This window comes from Cajanus cajan, chromosome 11 (genome assembly GCF_000230855.2).
Source record: "Cajanus cajan strain Asha chromosome 11, NIPB_CcT2T_4, whole genome shotgun sequence".
Classification (NCBI taxonomy): domain Eukaryota; kingdom Viridiplantae; phylum Streptophyta; class Magnoliopsida; order Fabales; family Fabaceae; genus Cajanus; species Cajanus cajan.
This window is the reverse complement of record NC_138527.1, coordinates 20,364,970-20,391,775: the sequence shown is the minus strand read 5'-3', so window position 1 is coordinate 20,391,775 and position 26,806 is coordinate 20,364,970. Positions and strand designations below refer to the sequence as shown.

General features: G+C 39.0%; 1 protein-coding gene across 1 annotated transcript; it reads left to right on the top strand.

The window, feature by feature from the left end:
• The first annotated feature begins 1,323 nt into the window (after positions 1-1,323).
• LOC145953421 (uncharacterized) lies at positions 1,324-3,174 on the top strand. The gene is made up of 3 exons (XM_083067374.1): positions 1,324-1,333; positions 2,666-2,844; positions 2,971-3,174. Exons 1-3 carry the CDS (start codon positions 1,324-1,326, stop codon positions 3,172-3,174), a joined length of 393 nt encoding a protein of 130 aa, XP_082923500.1.
• Positions 3,175-26,806: the final 23,632 nt, after the last annotated feature.

Genomic DNA, 26,806 nt, shown 5'->3' with positions numbered 1-26,806 from the left:
ACGATTGTAAACTTTATGTATTATAATTTTTTTTAAATTTGGTTGGACATTTAGAGGCAATTTTTATGTGAATCTAGTACCTGAGTATTTTTTGAAATTATTTCTTATTGAATTATTTTTCATGTTAGGGTAGAATGGGTGTCATAGTGGACGTAGTCTTTGGGTTGGAGACGAACTAGTATAAAAATACTTGTCATTTTGTCTATTTCATTATTTCGTCTAAGTATTTTGTTTGCTTTTATTTTTCATTGCTTCACTATTAAAAGCACAAATTTTTGATATACACTACTCAACCCCCCTTCTGGTGTATATCGTTTTTCCAACAATATCTCTTATTCTTTTTTCTTTCTTTCTTGCATTTCTTACTTCTATCTTTTTCTCATCTCTCTCCTCTCTAACTCTTTCCTATCCTATATGTTCATTTCTCTCTCATATTTTCTTCTATCTCTCTCTCCTTTCTTTTTTTATTCATCTTTCATTTATCTATTATTCTTCTTTTTTGTTTTTTCTCGTATCTTTTTTTATTTAACAAAATTGATGTATAATTAATCAATATTTATTTTTTAATTATTAAATTATTTTAAATTATTAAATATTTTCTACTATTACATTTTATTGAAATATTAAAGTTTTAAAAATATATTAAAAAATAATTTTATATCAAATGTTTAAAATTTTAAAAGTTATATTAAACTATTCAATTAAAAAATTGAATTTTTAACATCTCAATTTTTAAATTTTCTCATCTAAACATAACTTAAAAGAAAATTTTAAATTATTTATAAAACTATTATATAAAATATACCTTCGAAAGAGATAAAAAAAATCCCTTGAATATGTGTAGGGGCTTTTTGGCCAAAACAAATTTAAAAAAAAAAATAAAACAAAATACTAAAATTAAATTATTTGAAAAACTATTTTTTGAAATAAATAGTTTAAGACACACTTGTTAGAAATTTTATTTCTAATAAATATTGTGGGCTACATATATTATTTGTAGTATTTATATTAGTTATTTACATTTAGTTGGGCTCAATAAAAGTGATCTAATTTTAGTGAGCTTTTAGACTGCCAACAGGAAAAAATGATATGGGCCCATATAAGTGGAAACCAGATTTGGCCCGTTAGGGGTTAATGGGAACCCTAGTAGGTTTAAAATCACAAAGATGGTCATGGTCCCCAATATGCCAAATCAGAAACACACGTCTCTCTGTCTCCCCATCAGAAGAGTAACATCAAGTCCCATCAAGGAATCCATTGATTTGGCTGAGGAAGATCATTGCACCAAAAGATTATTCCGCTGCAACCTTTTGATCAACGTCAATGGATACAGGTACGTGTTATTATCATTAACTCTGTAATCTGAGACAACGGTTCTTAATTTTTTGATTAATGGAAAATTTCTATTTGGCTTAAGAAATTTTTATCCCAACAAGTGGTATCAGAGCCTGGTTGTTATTAGGTTATGGGGTTCTAAAGTGTATTGTTAAAAATTTTTTTCTCTCTTCATTGATAATACGTGTATTTGAATGCGTTGGTCAATTTTTTTTCTTTAATTTGGTTTAATTGATTATACGGATAAAGAGATCGATTAAAAATTGAATTTTTATTAAAGAGAATTTTTGTGAAATTGTATAATTTTATGTGAATGTTATAAATTTGTATATGTAACAATTTTGCAATGATCCTGAAGACATTGTCAAATGTAAATTTTTTTTGAATTTTTTTATTTTCTCACCAGAAGTGAGATAATTGTGCAACAATGCAATAAAGGAATATTTTCTCACCAGAAGTGAGTTAATTATGCAACAATGCAATAAAGAAATATTCTCTCACCATAAGTAAGTTAATTGTGCGACAATGCAAGAAAGAAATATTTTCTCACCAGAAGTGAGTTAATTGTGCAACAATGAAATAAAAGAATATTTTCTCACCTGAAGTGGGAAAATAATATTATGTTTGATCCTTTGAGTACCACCAGAAGTGGGACTTTTTTTGTTTTTTTGTCAAAATCATTGTTGTTATATTAAATGATATTTTGGAAAATTATATGATTAATATATTGAATTCCACGTTATCGAATTTTTTTTAATGGCATTCGCGTAAGAATTATTTTCTTGAAATTTGATTGATATTATGTTCAAATTTAAATTGATTGTTTATATATATCAAATTTGAGTACGAATGTTGGCAGATTATAGACCCTCTTTATTAATTAATTTATCTGGTAATTTTTAATTAAATAAATTGATGTAATATATTGCCAAAGCAATCCCTATTATAGAAATTAATTTGATTAAAAATTACAATAGATGTTAGTATGAGATTATTTATGCAATTTGTGCTTATCCCAAAGGAAGACACAATTTGGCCAAATAATAACATGCCTATGATGATAAATATGTGACAATTATAAAGTTACAATCATGTGAATAATAGTCGGTCCAAAGAAAGGCTATTATTTGACAAAATTAATTGTCAATATTTGATCATTGCATTGAGAGTACCACTAACAAGTTGATTTGTATGTCCAAAGACAAAGAATTAATGTTGTGCTTGGTATCTTGTAATGGGTCTATTATGTAAATAATCTGCATGTTTTATTTATTTTATTTTACTTTATGAGCATGTAATTAAATTAATTTTTTTTTATGTTCTATTACAGTTGCTGTTGCTAGTGCTGTTAACTTATCTGCTCAAATTAATTGTATACCTATGCTTAATGGGGCAAACTTTAAGGCCTGGAAGGAAGCAGTTGAGATAATTCTTGGCTGCATGGATCTTGATCTTGCACTTCGGGCTGAGAAACCCGCTCCAAATCCGGAAAACCCGGATGTGGATAAGGTTGAAAAGTGGGAACGCTCAAACCGAATGTGTTTGATGATCATGAAGCGATCTGTTCCAGATGTTTTTCGGGGCTCTATTTCTGAAAGCTAAAATGCTAAAGGTTTCCTTGATGCTGTTGAGCAGTATTTCACCAGTAATGAGAAAGCTGATGCAAGCAGTTTGCTTGCTAAACTTATCTCTATGAGATACAAAGGTGAAGGAAACATAAGGGAGTACATTATGGAAATGTCTAATCTCGCGTCAAAACTAAAAGCACTAAAGTTAGAGCTGTTTGATGACTTGCTCGTGCATCTAGTTTTGATTTCCCTTCCTACACACTTTGGATAATTCAAGGTGAGTTATAATAATCAAAAAGATAAATGGACCTTGAATGAATTGATTTCTCACTATGTGCAAGAGGAGGAAAGGCAGCAAAGAGAAAAGACTGAAAGTGCTCATTTAGTGATAGAAAGAGTAAGGAGAAGTGAAGACTAGCTCCTCCTAAGCTCCTCCTAAGCTCGGATCCTCTTCAATGGAGATGGACTCAGGTGATGAACTCCTTGGACGAAGTTCTCCAGCTGAAGACAAGGTCAAGACCTTGAAGGAAGTATCCAAGCTCAAGCCTCAAGGGATTGCACACTTCAAGGTGTAGGAAACTATGGTTTTCCTAGGAAACTATGAAGGCACTCTCTATAGCTCTCACTTGGGGAATTCGGTGACTTAAGAATTGGCTGAAGCAAATTCAGATTTCATATATTCAAAAGTGTTTACAATAGGTGGGAAAAGATACATTTATAGGAAGAAACTAGGTTAACTTGGGCGGCAATTCAAACCAACCAAATTGGCGCCAAGTATGAATTTCAAATTTGAATTTGAAATTCAAACTTTGGCTTCCAACGTGACTAATTCAGATGCTACCCTCATTTAGGAGTCATTTAGGAATGATTTGAGGTGCATTTGAAGCTCACATGGCCGGAACCTCTCCATGCCATCCATGTGACTCAAATTCAACTCAAATTACTTCTAAATGATGCATAAATGAAGCCTAATTCTCCTATTAATGTATTTTTCATATAACCCTAATCTAATGACCGAAATACATTGGTCTAATGAATACAATGAATAGGAAAAAATATAAGAAGAAGAATGAGCCCAATATTGGGTATCAAAAGCCCAAAGCCCAAGAAGCCCAAATTAAGCCCAAAACACCTAAACCCTAATCTATGGTCAAAATACAAGACCAACATCAAAATAAATTCCTATACTAAGAAAATACAATTACTCATGGTGTTTAATCAATTAAAGCCCAAGTGAGAAGCACCCTAGGCCCACCAAGCCCATTGGGCCCACTAAGCTCTGAAGCAGTCAAATCTTCAAGTAACCTCCTGGCCATAGCTCTAGTGGTTGGGCCTTTAGCCCATGCTTTTCCATCATTCCCTCCCTCTTGAGAAGGATTCGTCCTCGAATCTGAAGACTCTTCCTCATCATCACTAGCACCTACAAAAGGTTTAAGATCACTAACATTAAAAGTGGTGCTGACTCCACAATCAGAGGGTAAATCAAGTCTATAAGCGTTATCATTGATACGCTGTAAGACCTGAAAGGGACCATCTCCTCTAGGACTGAGTTTAGACTTCCTTTGATTTGGAAAACGTTCTTTTCTTAAATGAAGCCAAACCCAATCACCTTCCTCGAAGATCATAGACTTCTTGCCTTTATTCCCTTGTTTAGCATATTTCTCATTTTGATTTTGAATATGAATTTTAATCCTTTCATGATGTTTCTTAACAAAATCAGCCTTTGAAGCCCCTTCCTTATGAATGAAATGTTCAACATTAGGAAGAGGTATCAAATCTAAAGGAGTTAAAGGATTAAACCCATACACAGCCTCAAAAGGAGAAATATTGGTAGTTTTGTGAACTACCCTATTGTAGGCAAATTCAATGTGGGGCAAAAACTCATCCCAAGATTTGTGATTACCCTTTAGGACTGCCCTAAGCATAGTAGACAGAGATCTATTCACTACTTCAGTTTGGCCATCTGTTTGAGGATGACAAGTAGTTGAAAAGAGAAGTTTGGTTCCTAGCCTTGACCACAAGACACGCCAAAAGTGGCTTAGGAACTTGGTATCTCTATCTGAAACTATAGTTTTAGGAAGCCCATGAAGTTTAACCACATCTCTAAAGAAGAGTTTTGCAATGTTGCTTGCATCATCTACCTTGTGGCATGGAATAAAATGAGCCATTTTACTAAAACGGTCCACAACCACAAAAATAGAATCCATTTCCCTTTGGGTTCTAGGCAACCCTAGCACAAAATCCATGCTAATATCAACCCAAGGAGAAGAAGCAACAGGCAAAGGTGTGTATGTACCATGAGGCATTACTTTAGACTTAGCTTGTAAACAAGCTAAACATCTAAAACAATGCCTTTGGACATCCTTTCGCATATGGGGCCAATAAAATTTTTCTTTTAACAAACTAAGGGTTTTATCAACACCAAAGTGCCCCATAAGCCCACCTTCATGACTTTCTTTAATTAATAGTTTCCTAATGGATCCTTGAGGTATACATAATCTTCCTTCTTTGTACAAATACCCCTCAACCATATAGAAACCATCAAAAGCTTTTTGTTGACATTTTTTATAATTATCACCAAACTCAAGATCTTCCTCATACAATTCCCTAATATTATCAAATCCAAGAATTTGAGTACCTAGAGACACAAGCAAAGTATGTCTTCTAGATAAAGCATCAGCTACAACATTTGATTTGCCTTTCTTGAATTTAATGATATATGGAAATTGTTCAAGGAACTATAACCATTTGGCATGCCTCTTATTTAATTTACCTTGACCTCTTAAATACTTAAGTGACTCATGGTCACTATGAATGACAAACTCTTTGGACACAAGATAGTGTTCCCAAGTTTGTAAAGCTCTAACCAATGCATACAACTCCTTGTCATAGGTTGGGTAATTGAGGGAGGCACCTTTTAGTTTTTCACTAAAATAGGCAATGGGGTGTCCTCCTTGCAATAACACAGCTCCTATGCCAACTCTTGATGCATCACATTCTAGCTCAAAAGTCTTTTCAAAATTTGGGAGAGCTAAAATAGGTGCATTAGTAAGTTGATCTTTAAGTAATTGAAATGCTTGGTCATGCTTTGAAGTCCAATTAAATAAAGTATCTTTTTTGACTAGCTCATTCAAGGGTGAAGCAATGCTAGAGAAGTTAGGCACAAATCTTCTATAAAAACTTGCTAATCCATGAAAACTCCTAACTTCACTAACATTTTTAGGCTTGGGCCACTCTTGAATGGCTTTGATTTTCTCGGGATCCACTTGAACCCCATTTTTGCTTACAATGAACCCTAGGAAAACCACATGATCCACACAAAAAGTACATCTTTCAAAATTTGCAAATAATTGGTTTTCCCTAAGGATCATCATAACTTCTCTAAGATGTCCTAAGTGATCATCTTGAGAACTACTATAGATTAATATATCATCAAAATAAACAACAACAAATTTTCCTATACACTCTCTTAAAACATGATTCATAAGCCTCGTGAATGTACTTGGTGCATTAGTTAAACCAAAAGGCATAACTATCCACTCATACAATCCAAATTTGGTCTTAAAAGCAGTTTTCCACTCATCACCCTTTTTAATTCTTATTTGGTGATAACCACTTTTAAGATCAATTTTAGAAAATATAGAAGCACCATGTAATTCATCAAGCATATCATCAAGTCTAGGGATTGGGTGCCTGTACTTGATTGTGATATTGTTAATAGCCCTACTATCACAACACATTCTCCATTTTCCATCTTTTTTGGGCACTAACAATACAGACATAGCACAGGGGCTCAAACTCTTTTGCACCCACCCCTTATCCAATAGTTCTTGAACTTGGTTTTCTATCTCCTTAGTTTCTTGGGGATTTGTCCTATAAGCTGGTCTATTGGGTAGACTAGCCCCAGGCACAAAATCAATTTGATGTTCTATACCCCTAAAAGGAGGAAGACCTTTTGGACCTTCACTAGGGAATATATCATCAAATTCTTTTAATAAATGAGAAACTTGAGGAGGTAAAGAACTAAGTTCAATATTTAAATTATGACACTGAAGCACACTTCTACAAAGAAGAAGATAAGAAGGCTTTTCAACAATTAATGTTTGTTTTAAAGTTTCTTGTTGAATTCCTTCTAAAGATTTCTCTTCCTTCTTCTTTGAAGACTCATGCTTCTTTTCCTTTTTGTTTTTTTTTTAATCAAGTTTTTTTTTCTTCTTCTCTTTTTAATTTCATTTGTACTTGATCCTCTATCACTTGAAGGAGACAAAGGATGAAGTACAAATTTCTTTTCTTTGTGAGTGAAAGTGATTTCATTGGTAAGGCCATTATGCATGGTTTTCTTGTCAAATTGCCATGGCCTTCCCAACAAAATATGACAAGCCTCCATAGGAACTATGTCACAAACCACTTGATCTTCATAGTTACCAATAGAGAACTTGACTTTCACTTGATTATTAACATTAATATCCCCATCTTCATTAATCCAATGAAGTTGATATGGTTTCAGATGGGGAATAATAGTAAGACCAAGCTTCTCTACCAACCTTGTACTACAACAATTACAACAAGACCCACTATCCACAATGAGAGAACAAACATTATCAAGAACTTTACACCTTGTGTGAAAAATGTTCTCTCTTTGTGAAAGATGAGACTCATGGGGTTGATTTCCTAGAAGCCTTCTAATCATGAGAAGTTGACCATCACAAGGATATGCACTTTCAATGGAATGGTCTTCCTCACTTGATTCACTGTCACTTGAAGTAGTGGAACTAGATTCATCAACACTACTATAAATGTCTTGCCCCTTTAAAATCATCACCTTTTTAGTTGGGCATTGAGAGGCTATGTGTCCTCTCCCAAGACACTTAAAGCATTTGATGTCACTAGTCTTGCTACTAGAAGTAACACTATTTTTATTTTTCTCTTTTTCTTTTTCTTTGCCAAATTTCTTAGAGGTATCAAATTGACCCTCCCTCTTGTAGTCTTTCTTAACATAAGAGCTAGATTGAGTTTTATCTTTAAAAGAAGATTTTCTCAAATTTTGTTGTTCCACCCTTATACAAAGTTGGACCAAATCATCAAGGTCCCTATAAGGGAGTAACTCAACTCTATCTCTTATGTCAAAATTAAGACCACTTAGAAATCTAGCAATGGTCAATCTTTCTTCTTCCCTTATCCCAGCCCTCATGAGATATAACTCCATTTTTTGCCTATACTCCTCAACACTCATACCCTTTTGTTGGAGTCTTTGGAGCTTATCCATAAGCTCCCTACTATAATAAGAAGGTATGTGCCTTCTTCTCATAGCACTCCTCAACTCATTCCAATAAGTGATGGGAGGATCATTGTGAAGTCTTCTCTCTCTTTCCAAGGATGTCCACCAATACATGGCTTGTCCTTGAAAAGCTAGGGTGGCTAAAGGAACTTTTCTTTCCTCACCTACTTGATGACAAGTGAAGATTTGCTCCACTTTCATCTCCCAATCTAAGTAGGTGTCCACATTATCTTTTCCATGAAAGTAAGGGAGATCAACCCTTGATTCCCTCACTTTGTGTTCTTTGATGACTCTCCTAGGTGGGGGTTGATAGTAAGCATCCATTTGAATACTACCATCATTATTTTGACTTTGAGAATCATTGGAGCTCTTGGTTGAGCTCCTTGAAGAACCTTTATTTTTATTTAATCTTTTCAAAAGTTTTTCTTCTCGTTGCTTAATTTGTTGAATCTCTTGTTCTAAAGCCATGATTTGTACTTCCTTTTCAAGTTTTTCTTTTTGTTTTTGAAGTATTTCATCATGCTTCCAAAGTTTTAGTGCCTCAACCTCCTTGACAATTCTTTTAAAACTTTTAGGAGATTCAAAGTCACTACTACTTTGAGAATGTTGACTCATGATTAAGCAATGAGATTTTATATGCTATGCAAAAAGTTATAAAATGTTTTTGAGATTTTCTAGGAATGAAAATAGCACTTGGAAGTCTAAGTGTACAAATTGCACTATCAAGGGAGGTGAGCTACAAAGAGCCACTTAATAACCAAGCCTTTTCAAGTGGAAATCACTAAACTCCTTTGTGGTACTTCCAATTCCCAAAACTTTTCACAAAAATTTTTGAATGCTTTTTCACAATTAGTTTGTTTTTGAGACTAATCTAAACGTGAGCAAGTAAATCTACACAAGTCTAGACGAATTTAAGCAACTAAGTAAACACAATTATAAGCAAGAAACTTAAAAGAAGCAAGATTAAGTAGCTAGTCGTATAACCCTAAGTGGAAGCTTGAAACATATGAAATTTCCAAGCCACTTCCACTAGTACTACACGTGAGAGGCTATCAAAGGAATTAGATATACCTGACCAGCTTCTTAATACTCCCTCCAAGCTTTACAAATTGGTTTAAAATACAAGAGATTTTGCAAAAATTTAAACTAGCCTAGAAAGCAAGTAAATGGTAGCTTTAGTGACCAAACTAGTGACGGATTGTTGTGAAAGTTTTCCAACACTTAAACAAGTGTGTAATCCGCCACTAATCCTTCAATATGATGCTACTGGACCTGTAAAAGAAACACAACAAAGAGGTTAATGGTGGCTGCCTCACAAGGTGAAAGGAAAGGTCACTCAAGTGAAGGAAGTTTAGGAGAAGTTTTGGTCACTAAATTAGGTCAAATTTGGTGATTATAGTGTCCAAAATTTTTCCTACTCCTTGTTGAGCAATGCTTGATCCTTGAGCAAGGATTTAAGGCCACTTCCAGCACAGGAAATTATTGAAAGAAAACTAGACAAGCAACAAAGCACAATTTGGAAAGCTTATACCAAAATTAAGAGTAATATGTGTATATGACAAGACTCAAAGAAGGTCAACAAGTAAAACTGGAAAATAAGACTCCAAATAAAGCTAGCACTCAGTTAGGAATGTTCCTAGATAGGTACTAGAGTAGATGAATAAAACAAAAAAAATTTGAAAGCAATTGGATAAGTATAGAACAAATAGTAGTCAAAACAATAACAAGGAATCAAATGGATTTTTATCAATGAATACCTCTCGGCTTTTTCACTTTAAAATGCTTTCTCTATTATTTTTTTTTAATTCTTTCTTTTTCTATATTCAAGTTAAGAGTTCAGAGAGTATTTTTTCCTTTTGTTTCAAATTTTTCTATGATTCCAAGCTATAGAAAACGAGAATACAAATCAGCCAAAATTTAGGTCAAATTTCAAGTGAAAATGAGAAACTAGTGCACTAGTTTTAGGTTTTGGTTTGGATTCTTTTTGAACTATTTTTCTTTTCAACTTTTAGGTCTTTTAGGCTCTGTTTTAAACTCTGTTTTCCAGCCTCTTAATCATCATTTTTTTTTTAAAATTGAATCCACAAGAAGAGTGCACTAGAAGTAGGATTACACTTGAAAATTTGAGTCACAAAATGTTTAGAAGATTTTCAATGGAATGTGATTTGAAAACTTAATAACACAATGGAAACCTAACTCTAAGGAAACTTACTAGAACTAATAGCAAGTTAAGAACACAATAAGGTAAAAGAAAAAGCACATATAGGAGGCAAGAACAAAAACAAACCGAGAGCAACAATTGATGCACAAAACACTAAAAAAAAATTAGGTCAACATGCTATTCAAGGAATTAGAAGACATATAAGAACTACACAAACACACTAAGAAAAAACATGGATTAAAAACCAAAATCTAAATGCAATGCATGCAGTCCAATCACGGACACATATTAGGAATGAAGAGACTCAAAATTAAAATCAAAAACAAGCACAAGCTAATAGGTCCTAACAAGTTGATTGAAGGAGAAATTCAAAAACAATCAACCAATGGATCTATGGAATAAAATGTGAATTAAAACATATAGATCCGAAGAGAAACTCAATCAATACAAAGAAATATACAAGAACACAAGCACGGACACAAAACAAGATGAAGAACTTATCTCCTTGAAGAAACCTTGCTCTTGATACCAAAATTGATAGAAAGAGTAAGGAGAAGTGAAGACTAGCTCCTCCTAAGCTCCTCCTAAGCTCGGATCCTCTTCAATGGAGATGGACTCAGGTGATGAACTCCTTGGACGAAGTTCTCCAGCTGAAGACAAGGTCAAGACCTTGAAGGAAGTATCCAAGCTCAAGCCTCAAGGGATTGCACACTTCAAGGTGTAGGAAACTATGGTTTTCCTAGGAAACTATGAAGGCACTCTCTATAGCTCTCACTTGGGGAATTCGGTGACTTAAGAATTGGCTGAAGCAAATTCAGATTTCATATATTCAAAAGTGTTTACAATAGGTGGGAAAAGATACATTTATAGGAAGAAACTAGGTTAACTTGGGCGGCAATTCAAACCAACCAAATTGGCGCCAAGTTTGAATTTCAAATTTGAATTTGAAATTCAAACTTTGGCTTCCAACGTGACTAATTCAGATGCTACCCTCATTTAGGAGTCATTTAGGAATGATTTGAGGTGCATTTGAAGCTCACATGGCCGGAACCTCTCCATGCCATCCATGTGACTCAAATTCAACTCAAATTACTTCTAAATGATGCATAAATGAAGCCTAATTCTCCTATTAATGTATTTTTCATATAACCCTAATCTAATGACCGAAATACATTGGTCTAATGAATACAATGAATAGGAAAAAATATAAGAAGAAGAATGAGCCCAATATTGGGTATCAAAAGCCCAAAGCCCAAGAAGCCCAAATTAAATCCAAAACACCTAAACCCTAATCTATGGTCAAAATACAAGACCAACATCAAAATAATTCCTATACTAAGAAAATACAATTACTCATGGTGTTTAATCAATTAAAGCCCAAGTGAGAAGCACCCTAGGCCCACCAAGCCCATTGGGCCCACTAAACTCTGAAGCAGTCAAATCTTCAAGTAACCTCCTGGCCATAGCTCTAGTGGTTGGGCCTTTAGCCCATGCTTTTCCATCATTTAGCGTCAAGCTCTCAGAGTAGGAAGAGAAAGAATAATAAGGATGTTATAGAAAAGACTTCTCAGCAAAAGAAAGTCAAAAAGGATGAGAATACACCTACTTGCTTCTTCTGCAAGAAGCCTGGGCACATGAAGAAAGAGTGTCCCAAGTACGCCTCTTGGCGTGTAAAGAAAGGTAATTTTCTCTCTTTTGTTTGTTCTGAAGTTAATTTAGCTTTTGTACCACGTGATACTTGGTGGGTAGATTTTGGTGCTACTACTCACATTAGTGTATCCATGCAGGGTTGCCTTTGGATCCGACCACCAAGTGATAATGAAAGATTTATATATGTGGGTGATGGCAACAAGGTCACAGTGGAGGCTATTGGAACATTTATATTACAGTTAAAAAACTGGATTTCATTTGGATTTATTTGAGACTTTTGTTGTACCGTCTTTTAGGCGAAATTTAATTTCTATTTCTAGTTTGGACAAATTTGGTTTTTCTTGTTCATTTGGAAATAAAAAATTTAGCCTCTATTTAAATTCAAATGTTGTTGGTTCTGGTTCTTTAATTGATAATTTATACTTACTAGATGTAGTTAGTTCCAATAAAGAAAATTTTCGCATTGATTCTCATGGTACGAAGCGTAAAATAAATGAGAACTCAGCCACCTTATGGCATAAGCGTTTAGGCCATATCTCTAAACAGAGAATTCAGAGGCTTGTGTCGGATGAGATTCTTGAACCGTTTGACTTGTCAGACTTTGAGGTTTGCGTTGAATGTATTAAGGGTAAACAAACAAATTCTAGAAAATTAGGTGCCGAAAGGGCTAAGGACGTTTTGGAATTAATTCACACAGATACTTGTGGACCATTCCCTACGGCATCTTGGAATGGGCAACAATTTTTCATTACGTTCATAGATGATTATTCAAGGTACGGCTACCTATTTTTAATTCATGTGAAGTCTCAATCCCTAGATGTTTTCAAATTTTTTAAAGCTGAAGTTGAGCTACAACTTGGAAAGAAAATTAAGGCCGTCAAATTTGATCGTGGTGGTGAATATTACGGTAGAATGATGGATAAGGTGAACAACGTCCAGGGCCTTTTGTGCTTTTCCTAAGGAAATGTGGCATCGTTCCTCAATATACTATGCCTGGGAAACCAAGCATGAACGGTGTTGCAGAACATAGAAATAGGACTCTTAAGGATATGGTGAGAAGTATGATTAGTCATTCTTCCTTACCAGAGTCATTATGGGGAGAAGCGCTTAAGACTGCAGTCTACATCCTAAATAGGGTACCAAGTAAAGCAGTTAACAAAACTCCTTATGAGCTGTGGACGGGTAAAAAGCCAAGTCTAAAACATTTACACATTTGGGGTTGTCCGGCTGAAGCGCGTCCTTATAGGCCGCATGAAAGTAAGTTGGAGTCAAGGACTGTTAGCTGTTATTTTGTTGGTTATCCTGAACGCTCTCGGGGCTATAAATTTTACAATCCCACTACTAGATCATTCTTTGAGATGGGGTGTCGCCACCCGCCGAAACGGACATTGGCATTCGCGACGATGGTTGGACTCTTTTTAGTTTTGAAAAATGATGGATTGTTAGAACGACTTATTCTCAAACTGAGACCTCATCGAACTAACAATTTTGTTAAATGATTCTCACCAATCCGTGTTAATCCCAAACGGGACCCTCCATGGATTAGTGGTTTTCGCAAAAAGGGGTTCTTGGAGTCGCCACCAATGTTTTACTCAAAACATTGGAAAATGACATAAGGCAATTGATTTTCGCAAATCAACTTTGGCCATTACAACCAGAGTTGGGTAAGGGAGTCGATTACGTGTGGGGAAGGTGTTAGCACCCCACAACGCCCCTTTCGGGTTCCCTATGACGGATTATTTCATAAATAATAGCGTAAAATTACTAAACTACCCTTATTTATTGGAACGATTATAAGTAAACTATCTACATGATGAAAGCTTTAAACGTGCAGTGCAACAATCAAAAAGCGATAAATGAAAGCGGTAAAAGAAAGGATTTGGAAAGAAACCTTCGAAGCGGGCTTTTATATACTCAAAAAGGAGTTAGGAGGCTTTTTGGCGCTCCTTCCCACTACACGTTCGCTCGCTCCTTTCCCTAAAAATAATATTTACTATGGAAATCGAAGAGATTTCCCTTCGACTTGTTCGAGTCTCAAGCTAAAGGCTCGTGAACTCAAGAACTTGGTCGGATCAGCTCTCGGAGAGATTTCTAGGGCAGAGAATAGCTCAAAAACCCAAGAATACTCAGCCAGAGGGTGGAGAAATGCTCCAAATGTGTCCAAAATGTGTGTAAGGACGAGCCAATGACGTCCTATTTATAGGATTGAGGCGCAGTACGGCCTAAGGAGTCAATACGGCCCGTACTGAGTTTTTGAACTACAGTACGGCCGTATTGAATTCAGTACGGCCATACTGAAGTTCAAAAACTTCAGTACGGCCGTATTGATTTCATTATGGCCGTATTGTAGTTCAAATGGCTCAATACGGCCGTACTAAACCTCTAGGAGGGCGTATTGAGCTCCAATCCCCACACACCCTTATTCTAAGCTACTCTAAGACTTCTAGACCTACAAAGAATCATCCTAGGGTCTTCCAGGAGTCCTTCCGGCTGACTTTCCTTCGGTCGTCGAGAGTCTTTGAGTCTTATTTCTGACCCGGACAATTTTAGGGGTCTACAGCTGCCCCCCCTTTACTTAGTCGAACGGCTTTTTTGGTGTACCGGTTAACAAGTAAAGGAGTTGACCCAATTGTCCGGGGAGTAAGCCATCCTTCCGACTTGTAGTGTCTTCAGGTGGGAAAATTGTTGAGTAGCCTTTCTGGGTTGAGTTTGCCCTCTCCAGGGTGAGTATTAGTCGTCGCCTCTCCAGGCTCGTGCATACCTCGGTGTTTTTGACGACCTCGGTAGCGTGAGTTTGCCCTCTCCAGGGTCTGCATGCCTCCGTGTTTCTGACGACGTTGGCAGCTGCATACCTCCGTGTTTCTGACGACATCGGTAGCTGAGTATTTGTCATCGCCTCTCCAGGCTCGTGCATACCTCGGTGTTTCTGACGACCTCGGTAGCGTGAGTTTGCCCTCTCCAGGGTCTGCATGCCTCCGTGTTTCTGACGACGTTGGCAGCTGCATACCTCCGTGTTTCTGACGACGTCGGTAGCTGAGTATTAGTCGTCGCCTCTCCAGGCTCGTGCATACCTCGGTGTTTCTGACGACCTCGGTAGCGTGAGTTTCCCCTTTCCAGGGTCTGCATACCTCTGTGTTTCTGACGACATTGGTAGCATGAGTATTAGTCGTCGCCTCTCCAGGCTCGTGCATACCTCGGTGTTTCTGACAACCTCGGTAGCGTGAGTTTGCCCTCTCCAGGGTCTACATGCCTCCGTGTTTCTGACGACGTTGGCAGCTGCATACCTCCGTGTTTCTGACGACGTCGGTAGCTGAGTATTAGTCGTCGCCTCTCCAGGCTCGTGCGTACCTCAGTGTTTCTGATCACCTTGGTAGCTGAGTATTAGTCGTCGCCTCTCCAGGCTCGTGCGTACCTCAGTGTTTCTGATCACCTTGGCAGCTTGAGTTTGCCCTCTCCAGGGTTGCATACCTCCGTGCTTCTGGTCACTTTGGTAGCGTGAGTTTGCCCTCTCCAGGGATTTGTGATGATTTTGTCTCCACAGTCCACGATGCTGCTTCGATAGTTGTTTTTGATTTTGGTGCAGCTGAGGGTTGGATAACGCAGGGATCCATCTAGGGGATGTGCAGTTACTCATAGGTTCTTGTGTCCCAACTTTCCATTGCGTAGTTGGTGCCCACTGGGGAAATTCTGATTCCTTGGGGATGCAAACACAAAGATGCTCTTTCTGAGGTGAGCGATGCCTTATGATTGGTTGACGTTCTTTCGACGTTGGTGGAGTATCCCGGTTATCCTTATTCGGGTGACTTTTTTGATTTTCTGGTTTTGTTGCCTCTGCGTAGGCTGTTATCCGCTGGGGGATTCTGTCGTATTGATCTTGATTGGCCTCTTCTGTTAGGCGGATTATCTTGACGTTCGGTGTTTGGCTGAATGCCGAATTCCGTTTGGGGAATGGTTATTGATCTTTTCGGATTTTCTCTTTTTGAAGGAGTGCCTCTAAGTAGGCGAATGGGGATTGAGGATCTTATGTATCCCAGAGTATTATTTAGAAAGCCTCTTCAGGCTTAGCTTCACTCGTCGCTCGAGTTGGAAAGCTATCTTCCACTGAGGAAGTCTAAGTCCTTTGACTCGGATATTTTGTTTTGATGATCATGCTTCCATTGGGGAATCTTGCTGATCTTGCTCTGATAGCTTTCATTGGGAATTCGGCCCAAGAGTGCAAGCTGAGATGTCTCTGGGGAGTATTATTTCGGCAAGCCTCTCCACGCTCAGTTATTCTGTATGATTGTTGGATTTTCTGAATTTTTGCCTTTTTTGTCGATTTTTCTGCTTTTTCTGTACAGAAATTAAAGTGCTAAAGAATTTTGAACTCGAAAGTGGAAAATTTCATTAATCAAACGAAATGAAATTTGTACAATGATGATAAAAAGAGTGGGGCACAGCCCGATCAATAAAAATAAACAAAAAGCAGGAAAACACAGCAAATGGCTGGTCTTCATTCCTCTGCGGCGGATCCTGTGGAGGGTCTGGGAAGCGACGATGCAGCCATACTGACAGGTTGTCAAAATCCTGTCTCAGGGCGTCAATGCTGTGCTGCGCAATGTCGAATCGGGCGTCGATGCTCTGCTGCAACGCGTCGAAACGAGCATCAAAGTAGGCCCTGTCTTGCTGCGAGGTGTCGGCCTCTGTCTGCGGGTCCACTTCACCCGGGAGCTCGATGTTCTCGAAAAGCTCACTGAAGGTGTCGTGGGTGGTCGCACGTACATATTGCCTCCCTGCCTTAGCAATGATCTTCATATTGAGCAGGGTGGCAACATTGATAGGCTTGGGCGCCAACTCCCCCGCATCTACGCCATCAGGGCACCCCCAAGTCTCGGCGAGTCGTGAAAGGAGCGTAGAGACCAAAATGTATCCTCGCCGAGCGTCGCTGCCCTCTCTTGCCCCCAGATTCTTTATATGCTCGAGAAAAAAGAATCTGGGGTTGGCCTTCTGCCCGGTGGCCATGCAGTAAAGAGCTAGCAGATCCTGCCGCGTTACTGACTCTGGACTCTTCAGTCTGGCGTGGATGGAGCCGGTGATCATCTTGTGGCAAATCCGGAGCGCAGTCGGGAGCCGGGTACCCTTTACTCCAGCGTGGTAATCCATCTGACCCGTGACCTCTCTCCACATCTCGGTCGGGGTCAGATTATCAGGGCACTCACAGACGGCATCCCGATATTCCAACTGATCGACTCGCCGAAAGAAGCCAGCCTGGACGTTGAATTCATCCAGTGTCAGGGAGCGGTATCCTCCCTTCATCCAGAAGTCTACAGAGTAGACCGTTGCGCCGTAGCTGTTCGTCAACTCTATGACACCGACGGTAGCCAGAAATTCCTTTGTCGCGGTCGGATAGATCTTAGGGTGGGGATCAAGGAGGAACCCCCATCCTATGGCATCGATGTAGCCTCTGACCTCATCTTCCCATTCCATTGCCCAAAGGATGCTGAAGTCAAGCACCCTCGTGGGATTCCTAGCGGGTTCTTTGCTCTTATTTTTGCGCAGCCCCCTTTTTGGGTTTCCTGCTGAGCTTTTTTGTTTTTAGGATTTTGTCCTTAAAGGATTTCTTTTTTATCCATGATGGCACTTGTCGAGGTCAAGGAAAGGTGCTCCAAGTTGTCACACACACTTCCACATAAAAAAGATGCGGGTTTATTGTTATTAAGACGATTTTAACCTCATTCATGCTCATTCAAATAGGGTTAAAAATAACGTGGTCTAGAAATTTATTGCAAGCAAGAAAAGAAGCGATAAGAACTAATAAAGAACGATTTTATTATAATTCTAGCGGAAACATGTGCCCTATCGAGGCTCGGGGGTCAGGCTGTCCCCGAGGAGTGATCTCTAACAGTCATCAGGTCTATACATCCCTATCGGAAGAAGAAGAGCACTTGATGACGACGACCGGCCTTGACGCTTGTGAACCGACCTTCCTAAAGATCTGGCTTAAAGAACGTCGAGAAGGATCTTGGTTCCTCTTCGTCCTTTGATCTTTATTAGGGTTGTATCCTAACCCTTGTTTCCCCGGATTATCCTTAATAATGGGTAGCTCGGGAATTCCTTGGGAATCCTTGCCAAGTCCTTGTCCAGGCAAGTATCCGTTCTTGGTGAGCATGTAGGCTACCTTCTTCATCTCTCGGGGAAATGTTTCGACATTGGCAATCTCCAATGCTTGGAAGGCGGTCTCTAGAGCTTCCTCTGCTGCATCCACGTAAGGTATGGCAGATGGCTTGCTGATGAGTATGTCATCTTCGGCTTGTACGGTCACCAGCTTGTCACCCACTATGAATTTGACTTTCTGGTGGAGCGTAGAGGGAACAACTTTCGCATCATGAATCCAAGGTCGGCCGAGGAGACAGCTGTACGCGGGAGTAATGTCCATCACTTGAAATTCGACATTAAAGATGCTGGGTCCAATTTGGATTGGAAGATTGATTTCTCCCACCACTTCTCTTTTAGAACCGTCGAAAGCTCGGACGATCATGTTGCTCGGGCGCATTTGGATTCCCTTGATTGCCACTTGATCAAACGTTCTTTTTGGCATCACATTCAAGGAAGATCCATTATCCACCAAGACTTTAGCGATGTGATATTCCTTGCACTTTACAGAGATGTGCAAGGGCTTGTTGTGATTCGGTCCCTCAGCGGGGATTTCTTCATCGGTGAAAGTGAGGTGATCATTAGCCGTGATGTGACTAACAATCCCCTCAAACTTGTCTTGGGAGATAGTGTGCGACACGTACGCCTCGTTCAAGACTTTCAACAGAGCTTGCCGATGCGGTTCGGAGCTTAGGATCAACGACAACAGAGTAATCTTTGCTGGCGTCCTATGAAGTTGATCCACAATGGAGTACTCACTCTGTCGGATATATTTTAACAGCTCGTCAGTCTCCTCCTCAGATTCTTTATTTTCCTCGGTTTTCTCTTTTTCTTTTTCCTTTCCTTTATTCTTGGGAGCTTTATCATGAAGATCTTCGGGAGTGTAGATCCTGCCACTCCTAGTCATGCCCCCAAGTCCAGCGATGTTAGAGATATCGCTGTCGGCAGAAGAATGGATGTCGTATATCCATGGCACAGCTTTATTCGATTCGTAGGGAAAAGGTCTTGGAGCAGTGATCTTCAACGGTGTCGGACCTTCCCTTTATTCGTCTTGATTACCAACAACGGAGTTGATGTGCGTTCGCTTGGCGCGGTTGTTGGCTTACACTTAATAACAAACGGCGTGCAATCCATTCTGAGCATACGCATCGATTAATCCTTTCTTTTTATTAATGTTATTAATGAATTACTAGGAGAGATGTATGCAAATGAACGACTATGAAATGCAAAGGCAATTGAAAGATTTCATAGATCTCAAAAATTCGATTTATTAATCAAAGAAAGTGTTCAACTCATTATACAATGCTTCGAAGCAAATTTTTACAAAATGAGAAAAGCCGATAGAAACCCACAAGCGGGTTCATGTTTCTTCTCCATTCAATTTCGGCTTCCTCTACATGACGGGCCATTGCTTCGGCTTGCGTATGGACCGCTTGGCTCATATTATCACTAATCTTTTGAGCGTCCTTCGCCTTTTGAATATGGTAGTTGATCATGGCTTGCAGCTCATTAAGCTCGTCTTCGGCTCGATCCTTCTCCTCTCGGAGCTTAGCCATATGTGCTAATCCTTCCCTTTCCTTCTTGCGAAAATCGGAAAGGCTTGCGGTTTGTTGTTGAGCAACTTCCCGCCATTGCTGCGCATCGGGTCGAGTCAAGAGTAGATCATCTTGCATATCCTTGATCAACTGTGCCTGCCTTGCGTTCTCGGCTTCAAGGCGTGCTATCTTTGCGTCGACATCTCGGAGTTGACTACTCGGTTCGACCTTTGGCATTTTGGATGCCCGAATAGCCTTCTCATTAAGGTTAGCACACTCGTCCTTGAGTCGCTCTATCTCATGGTCTTTTTTCTTGCACTGCCTTTGTAGACCGTCAATGGCGAAACTGGATTCTTCGCTTTTCTCCTCAAGAACTCTCATCTGAGCTCCCATGATTTCCAGCTTCTTGGTCAAGGCATCGACTTGTTCTTGCAGCAACCTCCTCGTGACTGCGGTTGCGCAAGAGGTGGATGGTTGGGGCACTCCCCTCTCGCTCCTCCAAGTCTCGTAGTCGGTGGAGACGGATACCCGAGGCTTTCCAAGCTCTCGATCTCCCTCGTAGATTGGTCTCTCCCACGCTCTAATGACAGCGTGCATGTCCCTTTGATGCTCGGAATCAAAGGAGAAACACAATCCTCCAAGCTCCTCTTTAGTAGGAACAATCTGAGTCCTCATAAGTTGCCTCATAGCCAATCTAGGTGAATAAGCTATGCAACCTCTGAGGCCCATCAAAGGTATGCTTGGGTAACTGCCGCATCTCATCAATACGTTGCTCGGACAGAACCAAGGACAAACCCATGTGAAGTGCTCAATGCTCCACTGTTCCATCTCTTCCTTCCATTCGGAAGCATAACGGCGGCATACGGGGATCTTCGAAAAGCTCCTCAACGGATCGGGGAAAGTCCCCATGTGACTAGAGGCGTAGAAGTGTGTGATGCTCCACACATATAACAAGGAGGTGCAGCATCGGATAATCTTCCCTTGCTTCTGCTGAGATATGTTGACAGAAAGCAAGGTGTCGGCAAGAATGGCAGGCACGAGACTCTTCATGTGCACGTCCCATGCGAAGAAAGCATCCATAGCGGCATGGTCCACTGTGTTAGCGTGAAAGGGGAATAGGACTGTCCCAAACATGGCTAACGCTAGAGTCTTGTTGAAAGCTAACCAATCTCCCTCACCAGCTAAGGAAGAAAGGTGATCCTCAATCATAGCGAGCTTCCAACCTTTGATACTGCCGTTCCCCACTAAGGCAGATGATTGTGATGGTAGTTTGACTTGAGTAGCGACCCTCTCCACGGCCACATAATTACCATGAAAAACATAGACTCCTACTGATTTGGGCCATCGCAGCATGAGCTCGTACTCCTCAAGAGTAGGAACTAAGTCAAACTGGGGGAACTCGAAGCAATGCAGATCGAGACTCCAAAAGTGAACCAATGCTCTCAGAAAGGCCGGATCCACACATATCTTCATCAAATCGAGGACTCGTCCATATGATTTCTCGAACTCAACACGAGCCTCATGTGGCATCAAAGAACAGAGGTTGTCCAACCTCTCGGCACGGTATAACAAGAAGTCCACTTTCTTCAACTGCCCTTGCACTCCCCTAGATCCCTCCATGATCTTCAATAAGAATGCATGATATGAGATGATGGCGTTGAATATGCATGCATTGTGTTTATTCAACTAAGCATTATCATGTTTTCAGGATGCTCCTAAGATGATGCATGATATTGCTTGGTTTGGATAAATAACCCTTTTTATTTTGTTTTTTGTATTTTTTAGGTGAAAAGGGAAACTACCTACATGAATGTGATGAGGGTAGATGTTAACACCATGTAATGGAAGATTCTTATTCCTATTTATTCTTATTCTAAAAAGGGAATGTTGTATGTTTAAAGAATGCAATGTATGCTCAAACAATGTCACATAAACAATGCACAAACAATTCACTCATCCACGAACAGTCACGAGCGAATCACGAGGTAGGGGTATCCTGCAGACAAGTGCATATTCAAGGAGGTTCTAACTGTTCTCACCGGTCTAAGGCCCCCAAGGTGCCCCCATTATAGGGACCCAATCCCTCTTGTCGTAAGTCGATGGAAAGCTCCAACGCACTGTCAGACTTGAGTTCATGGTTTTCACCTTGAGTGATGCTTTCCGACAACGGTCTACGGGCACCTATAGACCCATTCGACAACCGGTCGTACTAACATCCACTCCCTATGGCTTTCCACTCATGCCCCCGGGTATAGAGGGAACTGTTGTGTGCAAAGGTTCGTGTGCAGTTTATATTTCAAACAATTGCAAAAATTTAAACATCCAACAGTTATTAAAGCCAATTAGGTAAAACATATTATCATACAAGCGAGGGGTAATGAAGTAATTTTAAACTATCATTTTAGAAATAATCCATCACTAAATGGGACTGACTCTCGAGGGTTCCCCAGCGGAGTCGCCATCTGTCGCCACCCGCCGAAACGGACATTGGCATTCGCGACGATGGTTGGACTCTTTTTAGTTTTGAAAAATGATGGATTGTTAGAACGACTTATTATCAAACTGAGACCTCATCGAACTAACAATTTTGTTAAATGATTCTCACCAATCCGTGTTAATCCCAAACGGGACCCTCCATGGATTAGTGGTTTTCGCAAAAAGGGGTTCTTGGAGTCGCCACCAATGTTTTACTCAAAACATTGGAAAAAGACATAAGGCATTTGATTTTCGCAAATCAACTTTGGCCATTACAACCAGAGTTGGGTAAGGGAGTCGATTACATGTAGGGAAGGTGTTAGCACCCCACAACGCCCCTTTTGGGTTCCCTATGACGGATTATTTCATAAATAATAGCGTAAAATTACTAAACTACCCCTATTTATTAGAACGATTATAAGTAAACTATCTACATGATGAAAGCTTTAAACGTGCAGTGCAACAATCAAAAAGCGATAAATGAAAGCGGTAAAAGAAAGGATTTGGAAAGAAACCTTCGAAGCGGGCTTTTATATACTCAAAAAGGAGTTAGGAGGCTTTTTGGCGCTCCTTCCCACTACACGTTCGCTCGCTCCTTTCCCTAAAAATAATATTTACTATGGAAATCGAGGAGATTTCCCTTCGACTTGTTCGAGTCTCAAGCTAAAGGCTCGTGAAATCAAGAACTTAGTCGGATTAGCTCTCGGAGAGATTTCTAGGGCAGAGAATAGCTCAAAAACCCAAGAATACTCAGCCAGAGGGTGGAGAAATGCTCCAAATGTGTCCAAAATGTGTGTAAGGACGAGCCAATGACGTCCTATTTATAGGATTGAGGCGCAGTACGGCCTAAGGAGTCAATACGGCCCGTACTGAGTTTTTGAACTACAGTACGGCCGTATTGAATTCAGTACGGCTGTACTGAAGTTCAAAAACTTCAGTACGGCCGTATTGATTTCATTATGGCCGTATTGTAGTTCAAATGGCTCAGTACGGCCGTACTGAACCTCTAGGAGGGCGTATTGAGCTCCAATCCCCACACACCCTTATTCTAAGCTACTCTAAGACTTCTAGACCTACAAAGAATCATCCTAGGGTCTTCCAGGAGTCCTTCCGGCTGACTTTCCTTCGGTCGTCGAGAGTCTTTAAGTCTTATTTCCGATCCGGACAATTTTAGGGGTCTACATGGGGAATGCGAGATTCCTTGAGGATGTTGAGTTTGGGAAGGAAGAGAACATAAGAAATGTTGTCTTTGAGGAAGAACCTGTCATTGACAGTGATCAAGTCCTCGTGCCTATTACTATTCCAGTACGTACTCCAGTAATAGGTGACAATCATGGAGTTATTCCTGACATTGTCCCTACACAAGACAATATTGAGGTTCTCCCTCAAATACCTATAGAGCAAGCTCAACAATCTCAAGAAGTGCCATTAAGGAGATCCACTAGAGAAAGAAAAAGCGCAATTCCAGATGATTACATTATGTTTCTTCAAGAACATGAGGATGGCATTGGTTTAACAGAGGATGATCCAATCAACTTCTGTCAAGCTATGCAAAGTTCTAGATCTCAAAAGTGGATTGATGCCATGAAGGATGAGATGAAATCTATGCAAGACAACGATGTTTGGGATCTCGTTGAATTACCTAAAGGTGTGAAACCTATTGGTTGTAAATGGATATTTAAAACCAAGAGGGATTCAAAAGGTAATATCGAGAAATATAAGGCTCATTTAGCTGCTAAAGGTTTCACTCAAAAGGAAGGCATTTACAAAGAAACCTTTTCTCCGGTTTCTTCAAAGGATTCTTTTAGAATAATAATGGCACTCGTAGCTCATTATGATTTAGAGCTCCATCAGATGGATGTTAAAACTGCGTTTCTAAATGGTGACATTGAAGAAACGATTTATATGATGCAACCAGAAAATTTTATGTCTGGTGACTCAAAGTCCATGGTATGCAAACTAAAGACATCCATCTATGGTCTCAAACAAGCTTCCCGTCAATGGTATCACAAGTTTCATCAAGTTATTACCTCATATGGTTTTGAGGCAAATATAGTTGATGATTGTGTTTATCATAAGTTTAGTGGGAGTAAATATATATTCTTGGTGTTATATGTCGATGATATACTGCTTGCCAGCAGCGATATAGGCTTATTGCACGAAACCAAGATATTTTTAACAAAGAATTTTGAAATGAAAGATCTTGGTGAAGCCTCTTTTGTATTAGGTATTAAGATACTAAGAGATCGTTCTTATGGTATCATAAGGTTATCACAAGAGAACTATATCGATAAAGTTTTAGATAGATTCGACATGAAAGATAGTAAACCAGGAGATACCCCTATAGCCAAGGGAGACAAATTTAGCCTCAAACAATGCCCTAATAATGACCTTGAAAGAAATGAGATGCAAAAGATTCCCTATGCTTCAACTGTGGGAAGTGATGGAGGAAGCCCATGGGCTAAGGGCCCAACTACTAGGGCTATGGTAAGGAGGATGCATGAAGAGTGGGCCCAAGCCCATGAAAAGCCCACCACTTTGTTTTGTTGGGCTTTGACTCAAGCCCAAGTAGATTAGGGTTAGTATAAGGTTGGGCCTTGGTGCCTTGTATTTTCTTTTGGGCCTTGTATTTTCGGCCTTGTAGTGTAGGATTTACATTTAGAGGTCATTTGGAATTTAGGGTTAATTAAGGTTGCATGTGTATTTTCATTAGCATGTAATTAGCCTTGCATTTGATATGCATTTCAGCCATGTGCACACATGCACATGGTGTGATCCAAATGCAATTCAAATGAGAAGCTAATCACATGCCAAATGATGAGCACATGGGAGGTTCCGGGTTTGGGTCCCAAAATTTGAATTTTGAATTCAAATTTTGGGCGCCTAAGGTTAAGTAACCATACCATGGTTTCACTTAACCTTAAGCTAACCCAAGGAACACTTTAACCTAATTTTTCCTATAAATTCTTTTTGGCCGAGAGTTTGTGATACTTTGGATCATATATTGATGAGATATTTCTCTTTGAATTTCATCACTTCCGAAGTCACCTTGCCTCATACTCTACCCTCCTTGAGTGCTTCTCCTTGTAGAGTTAGGGTCTTGTTCTTCTTTGGGACTTGGCTACACACAAGCTTAGGTCACCTTGGCCTTGTGGAGACTCCAATCCTTGAAGCATCTTCCAAGGAACTCCGTGAAGGCTTGAAGAGTTCATGTGCTTCCAAGAGGAATCACATCAAGTGGTATCAAGAGCATCCGGTTTTGTCTTCAAGAGATAAGTCTTGATTCTTATCTTTTGAAATCTTTGACCCGTGGTTTCTTCATCTTGTGTTCATCTTGTTCATTTTGAGTTCATGTCATTTTAGAGTTGATTCTTTCCTAGATCTATTTTCTTGTCTTAAAATTGAAGGATCTAGTTTCGGTTTTTGCTTGAGTGATTCATATATGCATTTTACTTTGAATTGCTTCCATGAATCATGCTCCATTATCTTTTGCTTAATTAGGAATTTTCTGCCTATTAACTTTTTGATTTGTTTGAGTCTTATTTGAATTTTATTCGGCCATTGAAATTGTTTGAGTCTTAATTTTTGTTTTGAATCCATGTTTAGTAAGGTTGTGTAGTTCTTTATATGTCCATCATTCCTAGCATTGCTTGTTGATCCTTTTTGAATTTTCTTTTGAAAGTTGAATTAATTTTCTGGATTTGGCCGAGATCTATAAGTGTTTGTATAAGCTCATCAACTTTTGTTTTGAATTGAGTTCATGAACTACTAGTAGATCATTAGTAGTTTTCTTAGAACTTTAGGTTTCCAAAATTTGAAAATGTCTTGAAAAAAAAAAATTCAAATCCGTGAGTGTTTGATCTTTGTTGTCTAAAAGTGTGCTGCAATTTTTTGTTTGGAAATTCAAATTTGAATCTGAATTTGGAGCCTAAAAACCGTGCATGTGCCATTCAAACTAGCAAGCAACAAAAGCATGTCACATTTTACTTGAATTTGAACCTAATTTGGCTTGTATTTGGCATCTAGTCTAAACCGGTTTTTAGTGCTTCTACTAAGTGTGACTGAGACCTTGGTGTGCAATTCAAAAACAAGAAAAAGGCAACTCCTAGGTTTTAAAAAAAAATTAGAAGAAAGATCAAAAGAAAATTCAAAAACAAAAGTGAATTAAATATATATATATATATATATATATATATATATATATATATATATAAATGCTAAACCTAAATTTGAAAAGTAAAAGCCAACTAAGGAGTTTGAATTGTTAATTGTTTCTTCTCGGTTTGTACTTATTTTTGACTCATAAAATTTGCAGCTACTATATTTTTTAGTGTTTTGTTTTTGAGCATCCAATCTAGAACTCATCTTAGGACAATTCCTTCTTGTTCTAGTTACTTACTTGTTTGTGTCATCTAAACTTGTCATTTTCTAATCTACTCTTGTTGTCCCTACCTCTTCAATATTCTTTGTTGTCTTTATACTTGATTAAATTCAAAGTGTGATCTAAGTTTGACTTAGCTTATCTCCCTAGAAGCTAATTCTATAAGGGTCATCAAAAGAAGCCTAAGGAAAGGAGGAGGAAGGAAGCTAGAGGTGGCTTTCGGATTTGACTACTTAAACACAAACACCAAACACTCTTGGCTGGAATTTTGGTGGAGGCTGGACTGGAAAA

Excerpts from the sequence above, each read along its gene's own strand:
- LOC145953421 (XM_083067374.1), top strand. Across the intron at positions 2,845-2,970 it reads AAAACCCGGATGTGGATAAG|TATTTCACCAGTAATGAGAA; the intron begins GTTGAAAAGTGG and ends GCTGTTGAGCAG.